This window comes from Cololabis saira, chromosome 14, assembly GCF_033807715.1.
Source record: "Cololabis saira isolate AMF1-May2022 chromosome 14, fColSai1.1, whole genome shotgun sequence".
NCBI classification, from domain to species: Eukaryota; Metazoa; Chordata; class Actinopteri; order Beloniformes; family Belonidae; genus Cololabis; species Cololabis saira.
In genome coordinates, this window is record NC_084600.1 from 6,673,170 (window position 1) to 6,688,957 (window position 15,788).

General features: G+C 39.6%; 1 protein-coding gene across 1 annotated transcript; it reads right to left on the reverse strand.

Annotated features, from left to right (window-relative positions):
* Positions 1-20: 20 nt before the first annotated feature.
* LOC133460215 (adhesion G-protein coupled receptor G4-like) lies at positions 21-15,788 on the reverse strand. Its single transcript, XM_061740793.1, has 17 exons — positions 15,587-15,788; positions 15,368-15,497; positions 14,287-14,387; positions 13,189-13,393; positions 12,938-13,103; positions 11,418-11,564; positions 9,401-9,532; positions 9,247-9,292; positions 8,815-8,918; positions 8,254-8,375; positions 6,897-7,165; positions 6,666-6,777; positions 6,136-6,214; positions 4,982-5,183; positions 3,612-3,713; positions 1,803-1,967; positions 21-702 (listed from the first exon to the last, which is right to left on the reverse strand). Exons 1-17 carry the CDS (start codon positions 15,675-15,677, stop codon positions 575-577), a joined length of 2,301 nt encoding a protein of 766 aa, XP_061596777.1. The 5' UTR covers positions 15,678-15,788; the 3' UTR covers positions 21-574.

Consider the following 15,788-nt stretch of genomic DNA (forward strand, 5'->3'; position numbering starts at 1 on the left):
TTCAATTGAGATGGGTTCAATTTCACAACTCTTCACACATGTGCAATCACTAAAGCAGCAGAGACTAAATCATTCTGCATCATCCGCTGCTGATCATGCTAATGTTGTCTGATTTTACAAAGTGGAACTTGTACTCTAAATTACAGAATGTTTGGTCAAACAATACCGTACTTTTGCAGACTAAACACGCACTGATGCTTTTGCCATCTTAAATATGTGATTTTTATTTATTTATTTTCCTCTCACAAACTGTCTTGTACCACAGTTCATTGTCACCATAGCTCCACTCACCAGTTGCTTGGCAACCACTCCTCCTTGGAACCGAGGCAACCGCTCATGTCTTTATAATTACAGGCTCTTTTACAATATTTAGCAAGAAGAAAATCAACAATAGAACTGCATGAAACAACATCTAATGAAGCTTGTGCCTTGCAGATATATATGGCTCTACTCAACGTTGATTACATATCTCAGTGTGCTGTAGCAAAAGATGCTATGATTAGGTAGCTGCTAGGATTTTCAAGATCTTTGTAATGCACGGATGCGCATGCACTTGCAGTATTGTGTTGGTTTATCATTGTGTCTGCTCATCTAGCAAGTGATTTCTCCAGCCGGGCGCTGTATTTATCCCCCTGTAGGAAGCTCCTGCATCGGTGGGGCCTCTCTGGTCTCCAGGAATAGCCAAGCTGTTCACAAAAAGACCTGCAAGATAATTGAACATCTGTGAGCTTTTTAGCGGCATAAAAGACTAATCATTTTTACGGTGATTGAGAATATAGGGTGGGGAATTTGGGGTCAGACTTAAACTGTCCGAGGGTGAGCCAAACCTCTGAAGAAATAACCATCATGTCCTCTTAGTTATGTATAAAGCAGCTTCATTACAAAGTCTTGTAATTATCAATGTCAGCGCTGTCTCATTAAAGTTAGCAGTGACCTTCAGTGTGATTCTAGCAGCATGGGGCCGCCGTGTCTGAGCCTATGATCATCAGTGAACCAGGCTGAGAGTAAACTAGCTGATTTTAAACTTTTAATTGCAACCTTTAATCAATAGGTTAGGACAAAGGAATCCCTATGAGTTTAAGGCCAACACTTAATTGATATCTTTGTAATGTTTTAGAGCTGTGACGTGTCCATTCAAGACTGCAGGATTTTTACTTTGATAATTTATGTTAAAATTGCTTATGAAATGATGTGAGATTGCTTATGACTAGGGCTGGGTATCGATTCAAATGTCAAGATTCGATTCTTAAGATTCAGAATCGATTATCACGATCCGATTCGATATTGATTTGGCTTAGTGTTATTTAAAATGTTTTTTGAGATGTTGCCTGAATTATAAGACTGTAAAATAATAAGTTCACAAATATTATTGTGAAATAACTAAGAAATAAATAACTCAAACAGGCCTTTCAATATCCATTTAAAGTGCAAAAAAAAGAAAGAAATTGCAACAGTTCATGCAGTAAACAAATCATTTTAGCTTATCTAATTTATTCTGTCACCACGCACACATATTGCTATGAAGCACCAGGCATTTTTCAGAAGTGTCATGACAAACTGTGTGTCCGACTACTGGGATTAAAGTTCACCTGGTGAAAATGTAATGATGGGGAAAAATTAAAAAAAAAAAATCGATCTTTAGACATAAGAATCGATTTTTTTAGGAATTAATATGAGAATCGATTTAGAATCAGAAAATCGATTTTTTTCAACACAGGCCTGCTTATGACTTTGGTTTTTTAAGCTTACTAAGTCAGCAGCTATCATAGTCTGCTGTGCTGGCTTTGGTTTCACGTTCTCACCCAGGTCTGGTCTCCGGCAGGACGAGTCTCTCTGACTGGAGTCAGAAGAAGCCGACGTGCTCTCGGTGGAGCTGGAGTTCACGGAGCGCATGGACAGCACCGATGCACTTGCAGGATTGTCTCTGGGTTTGGTCGTAACTCCCACTGATGCTGAGTTGCTCCACTCTGGGCAGAGAAGCCAGACACAGGTAACAGACGTTTAACTCACACGCAAGGAAGTGACAACATTAGGGCAACGCTGCTCTCACAACACCCCGATCCAGACAGCTGGCTGTTTATTGGAAGCAGTTTCACTCGGTGTCTCCAGTCCTGGTCCTGAGGACTCACTCATATACACGTCCTGGTTGTTTCACTGCATGTTTAGATGTTTCCAATAGACCTGGGGCCGGATTCACCAATATGTTGTTAAGAAAAAAAAATCTTCTTAAGTGTCATTTTTTTCTTAAGTTCAGTCTTAAGAACTTCTTTTTGGAGAATATGACTTCTTCTCTTTTTTCTTAAGTATTTTCTCAACTTTCTACTTAAAGGAGCTTGAGGCCGGATTGAGGCAGGATTTATGAAAAAAATTTGTATACGTTTTAAGTTTTCTAGTAATAATGTCAGATGAAGCGTTCCAAACCCAAAAGAATGTTTCCTCTAGTGTATCTCTCCTTTGCCTTGAACAGGCTGTGTGCTGCAAAGTGTACTGCAATTCCGGGCCGGAATTTCCCGCGCTGGGCTGCGGATGTGACGTCACATGACGCTGCATGCACGTTCTCCCCGTTCTCCCGTGCCGGCTTCACTGTTGGCTGCAGTTTCCCCGACGGCCGTCGTGGTGAAGGGTGGCGCTAGAGAGTGTCATTTCTTAAAAGGAGCCTCAAGCTCCTTTAAGTTTCTTCTTAAGAAAAAAAGTTCTCAAATTTGTTCTTGACTTTTTTCTTAACTTTAAGACAACCTTGACCTGTCTTAAAATGTCTTCTGTGAAAAGGTAAGACTCTAATATCACCTTTTTCAACACATTTTAGACAAGTTTAGACTCGTAGGTCATAGTTTGAGGATATACTTTGTAATTAATTACACAAAGAGCCTGTTAACTGTTTGTTAGCATGGTAGTTAATTATTATTGATTTTCCCCAATAGTATTTTTTTTCACACATTAATCTCATCCACCATAACCTTGAAATTCCTGCATCTCTTTTTCTCCTTCTCCATGTTTAGTGAGTGACTGACGGTTAAGACCAAACTACCTGTATAAATGTTGTTTGTTGGCGCGTGCAATGCAATTACATATTTTAAGAAGTTCTTAAGTAGGAAAAATAAGAATTAAAAATAAGAAATTCATAAGAAATGACAGTTCTTAAGATGGTTCTTAAGAAAATATTGAGGAATTGCACTTGAAGAACTTTCTTATGAACTTCTTAATTTTAGATCTTAAGACATTTCTTGAGATTGTTCTTAAGAACATATTGGTGAATCTGGCCCCTGATTCATACAAGTGTATCACCTCATCAGTTTCATATTAAGGCCTTTTTGCAAGTCTGTTAATGTGCTATTAATTTGAACCACGTGTTGGTGCAGTAGCCCACCCAGTCATACCTTTTTACTTCACAAAAATCATCACTTGTGAATGAGTCCGGGACCTTTCCATTCACTCAGATTCTACTGAGAACAGACGGAATCAAACCAGTTACAGCGGGGCAGGGCAGACGCTTTTCTTTTTCTTTTTTCTTTAACAAACAAGACGGATTCACCAATGTTCCTACTGTATCTCACTGCACGCCATTGCACATGTTTTGCACGTGTGTTTTGTTGCTACTGATGTGTTGGTACCAGAATGCTCTTCAATCCGGAAACTTCCAAAACACAGGTGAATCCTCCACTGTTTCCTCACGTTCTCCTTCATCAGACAGTGGAAGAGGAAGATAAACAGACCTGGAATAAACAGAAGTGTAATAATCTTTAGCTTTTGTGGAACTACAGTCATGTAAAGTAAAACAAAATGTTCACCCTCTCCCTCTTCTACGATTTATGGTAGTCATTACATGTTTTAAAATTGCTTTAATGAAGCCTCACATGAACAACAAAAACACTCTGAGATTGTTTCCACCTGCTTTTAAATCCTGATCAGGGTCAGGTTATTTAGTGTTATGTGATGAAACACAAAACCTCTTTTCCTCATATATCGTATATTGAATCAGGTATTGGCTCTCTTTCCTCCTTGCATACATTTACATATATTTCCTTGAGCCAGGCATTTTACCTCTAGATGTCTTAGGTGTGTATTTGCATTTTGCTATTTATGTTATGTATATTTCTTTTTTTTAATGTATATCTTTACGTAAATTGACTTTAAAGTGTAACTATGCAGGGAGCTTTAATGAGAGCTGTACATCAGCACTCAAACGCATAACAATACACCCAAAAGATTTCTTCCAAGAAAAAACAAATAGAGATGAAACAAGGAAAAAAGCTCTCTTACAGGATTGTTGAATCTCAGCAGATAGTCCCCTTCATTTGTTCAGTTCATGGGTTTGTGCTTTGTCATGAAATGTTTTGATATTTTTTTTGTCACTAAATAACTGCAAATCTAACTTCTGGGTGAATATGACTAATTAAATTGTTTCAAAAAGAAATTAATTTAACTCAACAGATTTGTATGTGTTGCTGTCTAAATCAGCTATTAAAGGAACATGAAAACTTTAATCTGCAATCACATTAGATCACGGAAACAACCAGAAGGTCACCAGTACAGCTGCCAGTGATGGATCATGTCTATAAGAACGGTGTGGCAGGGTGCGTGCCACGGGGGCCCGCCGAAGGATGGAGAGACACGAAGCTTGTGCATACCCTGTTTATTTCTTAATTAAACACCCAGATCACCCACACACAGTGCAGAAGCACAAAGCATGACAGCAGCTCCTCCGACCTCTTTCTGCTCTCCAGCTCTGCGTTATAAAGGCAGGCCGGGTGGAGGCGTGGCAGCTACTCAGGTGGATGGGACACAGGTGCGTGTCCCGTCAACCTCTCCACCCGGCCACAAACGGAAAGGCCTTACTTGAGCTTGTATGGTAGATAACATTAAAAAAAGAAATAAAGAATAACTCAATTTGACCAGTTCCCATGTTTTCTCAATGTTTTATGGATGCGATGTATGTTAAACACGTCAGTAATTGTGTCTGCAACAGGAAAGAGCGGGTAACCTTGCAAGGTGTTAAACCCAGCGAACAGGTAGAGCAGAACGATCCGTCCTGGTCCCCAGGTCAGGAAGCCCATGGTCCACGTTAGTCCCAGTAACAAGGTGAGACTGGCCACGGCCTTCAGGTCATGCATGAGCCCCCTCCGGGTCCCTGCAGGACTGTTCACCTGCATCTGGCGAATCTGAATCAGAACCACCACAAACACCTATGAAAAGAATCAAGAGAATGCTTAGATACGGCAGGCGGGTGTTAATATGCAGAGGTGTCTTCAGTATTCACATTCATTACCCAGGTAGAAGTATAGATACTAGAGTTTAAAAATACTCCTGTAGAAGTTGAAGTATCAACTCAAGTTTTTTACTCAAGTAAAAGTATAAAAGTACTGGTTTCAAAACTACTTAAAGTATAAAAGTAAAAGCAATGTAAGGGGGAAAAAAGCCATTAAGGACAAAAGCCATTGAAAATGAATGTATCTTAGTATAATGCAAATATATTAAAGAAGCATATATGTGTACTATTGAGCATTAACATGTGTTTCAGAGAGCAGCAGATATGATGACTAGTTGCCTATAAGTATTGTAATGGTGCAAAAAGTCAAACTTCATGTTCATGTTATCATTTATCCTAACCTTTATTGGAATGTACATCCAAGTTTAGTTGCAGGAATCTGAGGGAACGGATGTAAGAACAAAACTGGACAAGAACATCTGAAACAACCACAACCAAATTCACTCTATCCGGACGGAGCAATTTAACTGGATAGTTTTTATTTAAGGCCGAAATAAAGTAGAGTAACAAGGCTGTTTTTAAAATGTAAGGAGTAAAAAGTACAGATAATTGCGTGAAAATGTAAGGAGTAAAAGTAAAAAAGTCGTCTGAAAAATAATTACTCCAGTGAAGTAAAGATAACCAAAATTTCTACTTAAGTAAGGTAACGAAGTATTTGCACTTCGTTACTTGACACCTCTGTTAATATGTAAAGTATCCAGTGTGATTAGATGGCATTAAAAAGGGGAATCTGATGCAGGATCTATGTTATATGTCCTATTTATCAGCAAAGTTCTCTGAAAGTTATCTGCTTTAAACAAAATCAGGACAATACTTGAACAAAGATTAAGCGTGGGAATGGGCGGAGATGTTTTCTCAAACTTATTTACCCCAGTGTTGAGGAGAAGGACCATTGCAGCGTAGGAAACCACAGACGCATAAAACGTAACGTCGTCCTGGATCCAGCAGCTGATGGAGCAAAGCAGAAGCTGCTCCGGTTATCGTGGGTTGTTCTGCACCCCACAGCCACATAATTAACTTTTTTTTTTTTTTATATGTAAATTACATTTATTACATTTACTGTGTTTCCCTGGGAATCAATGAAATAAAGTATCAGACTGTAGTGCAATAGGTTGCTGTACATCACACCTGTTCAGTTAAATAACACCAGATGCCTTTGATAGTACTGTTATTGGACATACGTCGGACAAATAAGCTTGAAATATGGTACTACAACCATAAAATACTGTTTAAAATAGTAATGCATGCATTGCATTAATCAATGATTAAGCTTGTGATTCATCAGCACCACTGTGTGGTGAGTAGGATTTTGCAGCAGCAGCAGCGTTGCCTCTGCAGACACACAGTCTCATGTTTATGAAGACATGAAAAACATATACATGGTGAATGCAAAACTTACAAGCTGTCGGAGTTGTCCAGTGGCTCTAAAGTGGCCTTGGCATCTCTATAAATGTTGCCATAAGCCTCTCGGTTTACAATTTGCACAAGGATGCAGATCACCAAAGGAATCCCTGTAGGAACAGTTCAAACACATGACCTCAGAAAATAATATTTGTAGCCTCTAATGTCATTTATTTGAAACTTTTTATGGGTCACCAGTTTAAATCTTCCATGCAAAAACTTGGCTCACCCCATCCCAGAGCACAGAACTTGAGAATATAGGAGGGAATGTAGACATTGAACACTTTAACGAGGGCAAAGTACATGTTGACCGCCTCTAATCCCATCCAGGTGAAGGATGCCAGGAGGAAGTAGTGCAGCGTGGAGGCCACGGCCACGCACAGGCCGTACAGCCCCCACGACGACAGCCAGGAGTTGAGCAGGAACACCAGGTTCAAGCCCAGCAGGGCCAGGGAGAGGTTGATGAGGATCTGGGAGGGGTAGTCTCTCCGGAGCTGTCTGGGAGGACCAAGGTGAACAAACATTATCAAGATAGTCATCAAACTAATGGAGATGCGCGTCATTTCATCATTGTGGGAAGTATTCCTACTTTAGGGTATTGATTAATACACACATGATTTACTAGTGAAGGAAGAAGTAGCAGTTACACCTACAGTATGTGTTATGGGTCAATGACGAATAAGGATTTTCAACAGGTCAATTTTAAAATAATAAAAAAAGAATATCTATTGCAGTAGTTCAAACATTAAGAATTTGTGTACACATAAATTTAGTTTTTTGTCAAGATGAATTGGCACTAGCCAATGTAAAGGTAAAGGTAATGTGGTCCAACCATGATTCATATTAAAATAAATTAATTTCCTTAAAATCTTGACATCTTTTTTTGACAAGTTTTCAGTATTATACAAAAATTGTTGCTTTTTTATGGTCACACCACATGATATTTCATAAAATGGACATCAGTCAAACTTTGTTTGTATATTATGATGGAAATATAAATACAAATGTGTTACAATCTTATACACTACAAGACATTTCAGAAATCGTGCCAGATAGAAGAAGATTGATTTAAAAACATTTAGAGTGATTTAAAAAAAAGTTTTCAGAACAAGAGTCGTGGTCGGAAGGTTGCACCACATGACATTTTGACGCTCAAAACAACAGCAAAATCCCAAATAACTAGTATATTTTGTAAAATTCAAGTGAGTCCATATGTGGTACAGGTAGTTTATATATCTGGTATTTTTTTATCCATTTAAACCTTTTCTGCCCTGCCTCTCACCTAAAACCTGCCTCTCACCTAAAATGAGCTGGGATAGGCTCCAGCAGACCCCCGTGACCCCGCAAGGGATAAAGCGGGTAAGATAATGAATGAATGAATGATGAATGAACCTTTTCTGAATTGGAAAAAAAAATCTGTTTTTCAGAAAATATAGCCATCACGTCATTGACCCTCATACACTGAAAAATGGCTGTTTGAGTAAACCTTTATGTTCCTTTTGAATCAAATTTGTGATGACATTTCTGCAGAAGAACATTGCTAGAATATTCATTTGATCTCAGCATCTCGGTGGTTTGAGTCCTACTCAAAAGCTGTGTAAGTGAGAACGGTGATTCCCAGGAACAGCGATGACACTCCACAGCCAGCGTAGGTGATGATGGTCAGGATCTGCTCATTAACCGGGTCCAACTCAGACCCTGAGACGTCCTGCAACAGACACACACACACACACACACACACACGCTGCTTCATCAACAGGATGTTTGTTTATTTCTCAGTGTCCCATTAATAGCTCTTGTGTCCCGCTGCTTCTACTGCCATGTTTAAACTGGCGTGAAAAACAGTAGAAATGAGAAGGCATCCTTCACTTGCAGTGAGATCTCCTTGGACGTCATACAGTCAAACAGCTGCCGAATACCACCTCAAAACCTGATATTAACTCCAGATCTGTGATGTGCCTACTTTGTCTTGAAGCAAAAAGTTAATTTAGTTTCACTATCTGTACAAATACTTTCGAGCCCCTAAAAATGAAGGTACTTTACTTAAACGGGATGTAATTCCTAAAGGATAAATAGCATGTCTTTGTGAAACAATTTTGGAAATGCCTTTTGAATCAAAGTGTAAATCACCAGTTAGTAGTTCGTACCAGAAGAACTCCAAAGTGTGTGAGATGATCACACAGGCAGGTGGTTTTCTCAGAGCTGCTGTTGTCTTCCCGGCAGCCGCGGTCGTCCCACCCTCCGTGTCCGTCTGAACGGAGACGTCAACATCGCTACGTCAAACATGCACTCTGGAAACAACGCGTCTACGACTGGCTGAAGCATTGTCTGTCAAAACTGCACTCCTCATGATGAGACTAGAGATGCCTTTCATGCACAAAGATAAGTACGGCATTTAGAAGAAAAAATGATAGTAATAACAATATCATGACAGGAGCCACAACTGTAGTTTGGTTGGAGCTCAGTGTCTTAGAGAGGAATCTTAACAGTTTAGCCATCGATCAGAGTCTTCAGGGGAAATGTTTGGGAGCAACAGCGTTTATAAACTTAGAAGAGTAGTGACTTCAATCAAGACCTACTGTTTTTATTGAAGTTCCAGTACACACACTGCACAGCCTTCTGAAGCTGGAACAGAAGACAATGAAATTCAGTCATATTTAGGTAAAATAGACTCATTCATTCCTCATGTTTGCTGCAGTGGACTTGATGGAATGAAAAAAGCGTCTCTCCTACTGAGTTGGGTACAGGTATAAGATGATGGAGTGTGACTTTGACGTCCTCAGCTAGGTCTGTGATTGGTGAGCTGGCGTTGGTCACGCTGGCCGACACCACAAACGTGTTGAGGCTCTGCCCCTCTTGGCTGCTCTGAAAGAAGAACAATCAAGCAAGTGAATTTCTTATTCCCCTGAGATGCTTTCCAGATCAGGGGCCGGATTCACAAAACATTCTTAAGAAAAAAAATCTTCTTAAGTGTCATTTTTTTCTTAAGTTCAGTCTTAAGAAGAAAAAAGAGAAGAAGTCATATTCTCCAAAAAAGTTCCCGGGCCAGTCACCTCAGCCTCTGGTCTGTCATCACCCAGCACCGAAGCCGGTTTTAGGGGGGGGCAGGGGTGGGCTATGCCCACCCAAACGTGCATATTGCCCAGCGGCATCTCCATCCCGGCGGCGGCGAGAGCGGAGAGCGGATGGCGGTGCGCTGCCGGCTCTAAAGCCCCGGCTACGCCGTCTACGACGTAGGCTACGCAGGCTACGGCGTAGCCTACGACGTCTACGCCGTAGGCTACGCCGTCTACGCAGGAGCCTAATGCACTGGTAAGATGCTCACGACATTGATCATTTTTGCAGATCTCCCGTGCATCACAGAACTTTGATCCAGTTTGCCTGAACCGAGACGTCTTATGGGCTCCCTCGTCAGCCTCCACGGCCGGGAGATGCTGCTCATCTATGTTTTAGATACCTGTCCCAGTTAAACTAACGCGGCTTATCTTCCCAGAGCCACCGCTCTACGTCATCGCCCCCAGAATGCATTGCGCAGGTAAAACATGGCGCCTCCCGCAGGTCAAAATATGTGATAAACATTGTAGATTTTTAAAGCAATTAGATTATTTTATGTGTTTCTAACAACATATTTTAGTATAAGAGAACAATTGTAGCTAATTAGAGACTACATGTCTTAATAACCAGGGTTCCTTTTAAAGGAGCTTGAGGCTCCTTTTAAGAAATGAGACTCTCTAGCGCCACCCTTCACCACGACGGCCGTTGGGGGTACTGCAGCCAACAGTGAAGCCGGCACGGGAGAACGGGGAGAACGTGCATGCAGCGTCATGTGACGTCACATCCGCAGCCCAGCGCGGGAAATTCGGGACCGAATTGCAGCACATTTTGCAGCACACAGCCTGTTCAAGGCAAAGGAGAGATACACTAGAGGAAACATTCTTTTGGGTTTGGAACGCTTCATCTGACATTATTACTAGAAAACTTAAAACGTTTTTTCATAAATCCTGCCTCAATCCGGCCTCAAGCTCCTTTAAGTTTCTTCTTAAGAAAAAACTTAAGAAAAAATGGTATTCTTGAAATAAAAGTTCTCAAATTTGTTCTTGACTTTTTTCTTAACTTTAAGACAACCTTGACCTGTTAAAATTTCTTCTGTGAAAAGTTAAAGCCTCTAATATCACCTTTTTCAACACATTTTTAGTTTACACTAGTAGGTCATAGTTTGAGGATATACTTTGTAATTAATTACACAAAGAGCCTGTTAACTGTCTGTTAGCATGTTAGTTAGCATGGTAGTTAATTATTATTCATTTTCCCCAATAGTATTTTTTTTCACACATTAATCTCATCCACCATAACCTTGAAAAGTTCCTGCATCTCTTTTTCTCCTTCTCCATGTTTAGTGAGTGACTGACGGTTAAGACCCAAACTACCTGTATATATAATATATTTATATATAAATGTTGTTTGTTGGCGCGTGCAATGCAATGACATATTTTAAGAAGTTCTTAAGTAGGAAAAATAAGAAATTGGTAAGAAATGACAGTTCTTAAGACGGTTCTTAAGAAAATATTGAGGAATTTCACTTAAGAACTTTCTTATGAACTTCTTAATTTTAGATCTTAAGACATTTCTTAAGATCGTTCTTAAGAACATATTGGTGAATCCGGCCCCTGATCGTTGGTGCCAAAATAGTTTTGATTTTGTAAGAAGTTGTATTTTAATTTTTTGCAGCATAGAAAACAATAAGTATTACGTTGAAGAGCAGCGGGATGCTGTAGAACTGGAACTGGACCCTGGGTGGGTTCTGGTCGGGGTCTTGTTGTGGGAAGCTTTGCTCCAGGTCGGGTGGGAGGGAAATGAAGGCCACGGTGCCGTTGAACGGATACCTGTTGATAAAAATCTACAACACAAAGATAGTTTTCTGTTTTACGCTGCAGGGGTCTTCAGGTTCAGTGCAGGGTTGTTCCTGCACAGAGAAATGTGATGTGACCACTGCAATCACATTTCATGCCACCTCTTCCTTCCAACAACAAAATAATGTTTTCTTTTTTTTCCCGTGCATGGGAAACACCTTTAGGAGACAAATTGTGGTTTATCTTAGCGATGAATGTGTCTGAACACAAAACCAAAGCAAGAGCAGGCTAACGAATTTTAGAACATTAAAACCAAAGTTAAGTTTGCATGTATTAAAGATTTGTATTTATTTTTTCAGATATTACAAGCTGCATCCACCACCATCAGAGTCTCAGCCCAGCTGAGGTTGGTGTCCTTGCTCTGACCGTCAGGTTCTGACTATATCATTGGTCGCTGAGAGGTTTAATGTTGCGGATTACAGTGTTTATAATCAGTACTGGAGATGAGGGAGGATGAGGGGGGATGGCATCCCCCCCTGAAATAAAAACGGTCCAAATCATCCCCCCTGTAAAACTGCCATCCCTCCTTTCCATCCCTTATGTCATTTCATCAATGATTGTGGTTTTACTGCTATTTCAACATTTACAGTCATCACCAGAAAAATAACTTATTTGACAATTTTCACCTGTTTCAAGTAAATCTTCACTTGAAATAAGTAAAAAAATCTGCCAGTGGGACAAGATTTATCTTCTTATTACAAGCAAAAAAATCTTGTTCCACTGGCAGATTTTTCTACTTATTTTAGGTGAAAATCTACTTGAAACAGGTGAAAATTGCTGTTTTTTCCAGTGATGTTTTAAGTGTAATGAGATTTTTTCTTTTACTAAAATGAGACATTTTAACTAGAAATAAGACAAATATTCTTGTTAAGATTGTGAGTTTTTGCAGTGATCCATTTTACTTATCCTGTGAAGGACAGAGTCATATTGATAAGTTCAGAAAAGTGTTTTTTATTGTTGTGTTTTGATGTATTTGATGTAAGCCCAGTGGATATTTCAAGCTTACAGAAGGCTGCATTTAACTGCTGCTATGTCATTCCTGCAGTATTTCTGCAGGTGTTTTGGTCACTGCTATTATTTGTAATATATTATATTATTTGTAATCAGCACAAATTATCTGTCCCCATATGATCAAATCCACCATCCCCCCTGATTTTTTTTACAACTCCAGTACTGTTTATAATAAACTACAAAACTGCTGATAAGAGCATAAATGCTTTATTTGTTACCTAGGAATATTGCTTGGACTTAATTTTGATCATTCTTCTTACTCTCATTTCTCACGTGATGCATTTGGGGGAAATGTTATCTTCTCTGCTGATAATGAAGTAAATTCCCGGATTGAACCAAGTTTTCTGACCTCAGGTTTTGTGCCGTTCCGATCAGAGGAGACTCCAAAGCTTAAGCCTCCAAACTGCCCGGGAACGACATCCACCACTGAGATGGCTATAGCAGGAGCCACCAGGGTGTAGGAGCCCTCGTATCCCACCATGGTGTCTCCCACGGCCTCCGTGAGGTTTAGGATGCTGCAGAGGAAGACAGGAGCAGTGATGTGCATTGATGGCAAGTCAGTTAAGTTTTCCCTTGGACTTTTGTCTCTGCTCTCCTTACGTGTTTGTGAAAGGCCCCAGGTTGCTGTCAGACTCCAGTATATCAGAAATAATGTTGATTAGAACTTGACCCAGGCCTGGCGTGACCACGCTGGCATTAATGATGTCCTTGAGCTTGTCCAGAACTGTCTCCAGCTCCTCGTAGTTGAGTGAGGAGTGATTTCCTATCAAATCCTCAATCATCTTCACCACATGCAGCGCATTATCTGGGGACAGACCATATAAAAACGAATGAATCTCAACGTTTTTTGTTTTTACAGAAGTTTTAAATGTGTGAGGATTTGGCCTGACACATGATCAAACGTGATTGGCCTCTAACTTACTTCATTTTGTCCCTAATATTACAAAATGTTACAGTTTTTGAGAGATGCTACCAGTTTAATGTCTTGTTCATTTTAACCGTGCTTATCTGATCACATCATGTAAAACGTGTTTAACTGTTCAGGGATTGTTAGTCCCAAATAAAACACAAGAAATGAGAGCTCATCTGCCTAAACATCCCCTCTAAAAATGAGCCCAACAGTCCACATACAGGACTGTCTCAGAAAATGAGAATATTGATTTTCTATAATGCAATTACAAAAACAAAAATGTCATCCATTCTGGATTCATTAAGAAAACTCAAATATCCTATCTCAAAAAATTAGAATATTCTGGGAATCTTAATCTTAAATTGTAAGCCATAATCAGCAATATTAAAATAATAAAAGGCTTGCAATATTTCAGTTGATTTGTAATGAATCCAGAATGTATGACATTTTAGTTTTTTTTTTTTTTAAATTGCATTACAGAAAATAAAGAACTTTATCACAATATTCTAATTTTCTGAGACAGTCCTGTATATGTAGTCAAAATGGCCCTTTTTTAAACAAAATTATATTTTCCAATTACTTAAGAAAACAATTCTTGATTAGAATTCTTAAAACTGGCAAAATAGTCTTCTAATCTTTTTTTAAACAAACTTTTTCTTCTTTTTTTACTTTATCAGAAATTAGTTTTTCGCAGTGTAAACTGTAAACCAAAGAAGCACAACACATATTTAATTAATTAGGTTTTTCAATTGAGTCTTTGTGTACATAGTTAGGGGACTTGTATATACCAGGAGTGACGTGGACGTGGTCCAGGTCCAGGATGGTTTCCACCACTGGATGGCAGTCTTCCAGGTACGGATCCATCCAGTGGGTCAACAGGCTCAGTTTACTGTGAAACAGAGATACAAGTCTCACAGAAATATCTCTCTTTAGATCGATTAAAACATAAAAAAAGAAAAGCTGAAAGATCTCTGAGACATTAAACAACTGCTGGACGGCTGATTGTTGGTTAAACAACTCTCACATTCATTACTGTCACTAAAGTCCTGATGAATGCGTTTACAGCTCAGGCATTACTAGATACGGGAACAGAGTCAACATGCAGGAAGACTCCAGGACACGCTGACAACGCCATGCAAACATGGACCAATCAATATAATCAATACTCAGACGGAGCTGGACTTACAGGTGCATCACATTTATGATTACAGTCCTATTAAACTAGTGCCTGATTTCACCTGTAAATATTACAACACCTGTTTTGTTTTATTGCTTGGTGGGTTTTTTTATGCATATGTATATTTAATCTCATGCTGTCAATGGCTTTAGTGTTTTGACATTAGATATTTAGACAGTCAGACCAAAGAACGGGTTTAAAAATGTCCAAGGGTTTCCTGAAAAAGCAGTCCACAAAGTATTATTTATTGACCTCTTTAAGAAAATAAAGCATAAAATAAAAGCTTTTCAGATTTTAAATGCTGACATTGATAGGAAGCAACCAGCTTTGACATCGTGTTTATCAGTATTTTTTAAAGTTATGATAGTTGTGTGTTTTTTAAGAGTATTAATGTGAGGCCTGCATTGCTCCAAGACGTATGAGGTAATAATCTGCTTTTTGTTTCTACAAGAGGAATCCTGCAGACTTTGTTGATGTGATGTTGGTTTTATATATTATTATTTTTATATATAGAAAGCAATAAGAAACTTCACAGAAATGAGTTATATAAAACCTTTTAAACTAAAGAACATAACAAAGAAGTCTCTTTGAATATCACTGAGATTGTAGCTCACTTCTAACATATATAAGTTAGAGGTTTATTATCAGTCATTAGAAGGTTTTCCTGCCATTAGAGACGTCTCAAAGCTCACCAGTGTCGAGTGGCTGTGCGGTGAGGATTTTTCGGGCATTTGTGAGTAGCGTTTGTTCCTCCGGAAGCGTCCGGCCACCTGAACAGGCCTTTCAGGGTCTGCTGGGTTTCTGCGCTGCACTTGAACATCACTGAAGCAGTGACACGGCAACACGAGATGAGAAAGAAGACTTTCAGCTTGGTGTCTGGTAACCCGGGACTGGGCCTGGGGTGTACTCACGTATGCGGCAAATCTCGATGTCCTCAGTCTCTATGGAGATGGAGCCGTTGTCGTACGGCGTCTCCAGCAGCCGCCGGATCTGCTCCTCCATTTCCTGTGTCTCAGGCAGCAGCTTCACTACCTGAACCTGGAAAATAAATCGCTCTCTGCAGACGGTGTTAGTTGTGGCAGAATACGCCTTTTAAAAAACGTGTTCATCCAG

What these genes read in the sequence shown, in the direction of transcription:
- LOC133460215 (XM_061740793.1), bottom strand. Translation starts at nt 15,677, where the DNA reads ATGGAGGAGCAGATCCGGCGGCTGCTGGAGACGCCGTACGACAACGGC. An exon ending in GGAACGGCACAAAACCTGAG is followed by an intron (nt 11,565 to 12,937) that starts GTCAGAAAACTT and finishes TTTGTGTTGTAG; the next exon opens with ATTTTTATCAACAGGTATCC. An exon ending in GCATCCCGCTGCTCTTCAAC is followed by an intron (nt 9,533 to 11,417) that starts GTAATACTTATT and finishes TTCTTCTTTCAG; the next exon opens with AGCAGCCAAGAGGGGCAGAG.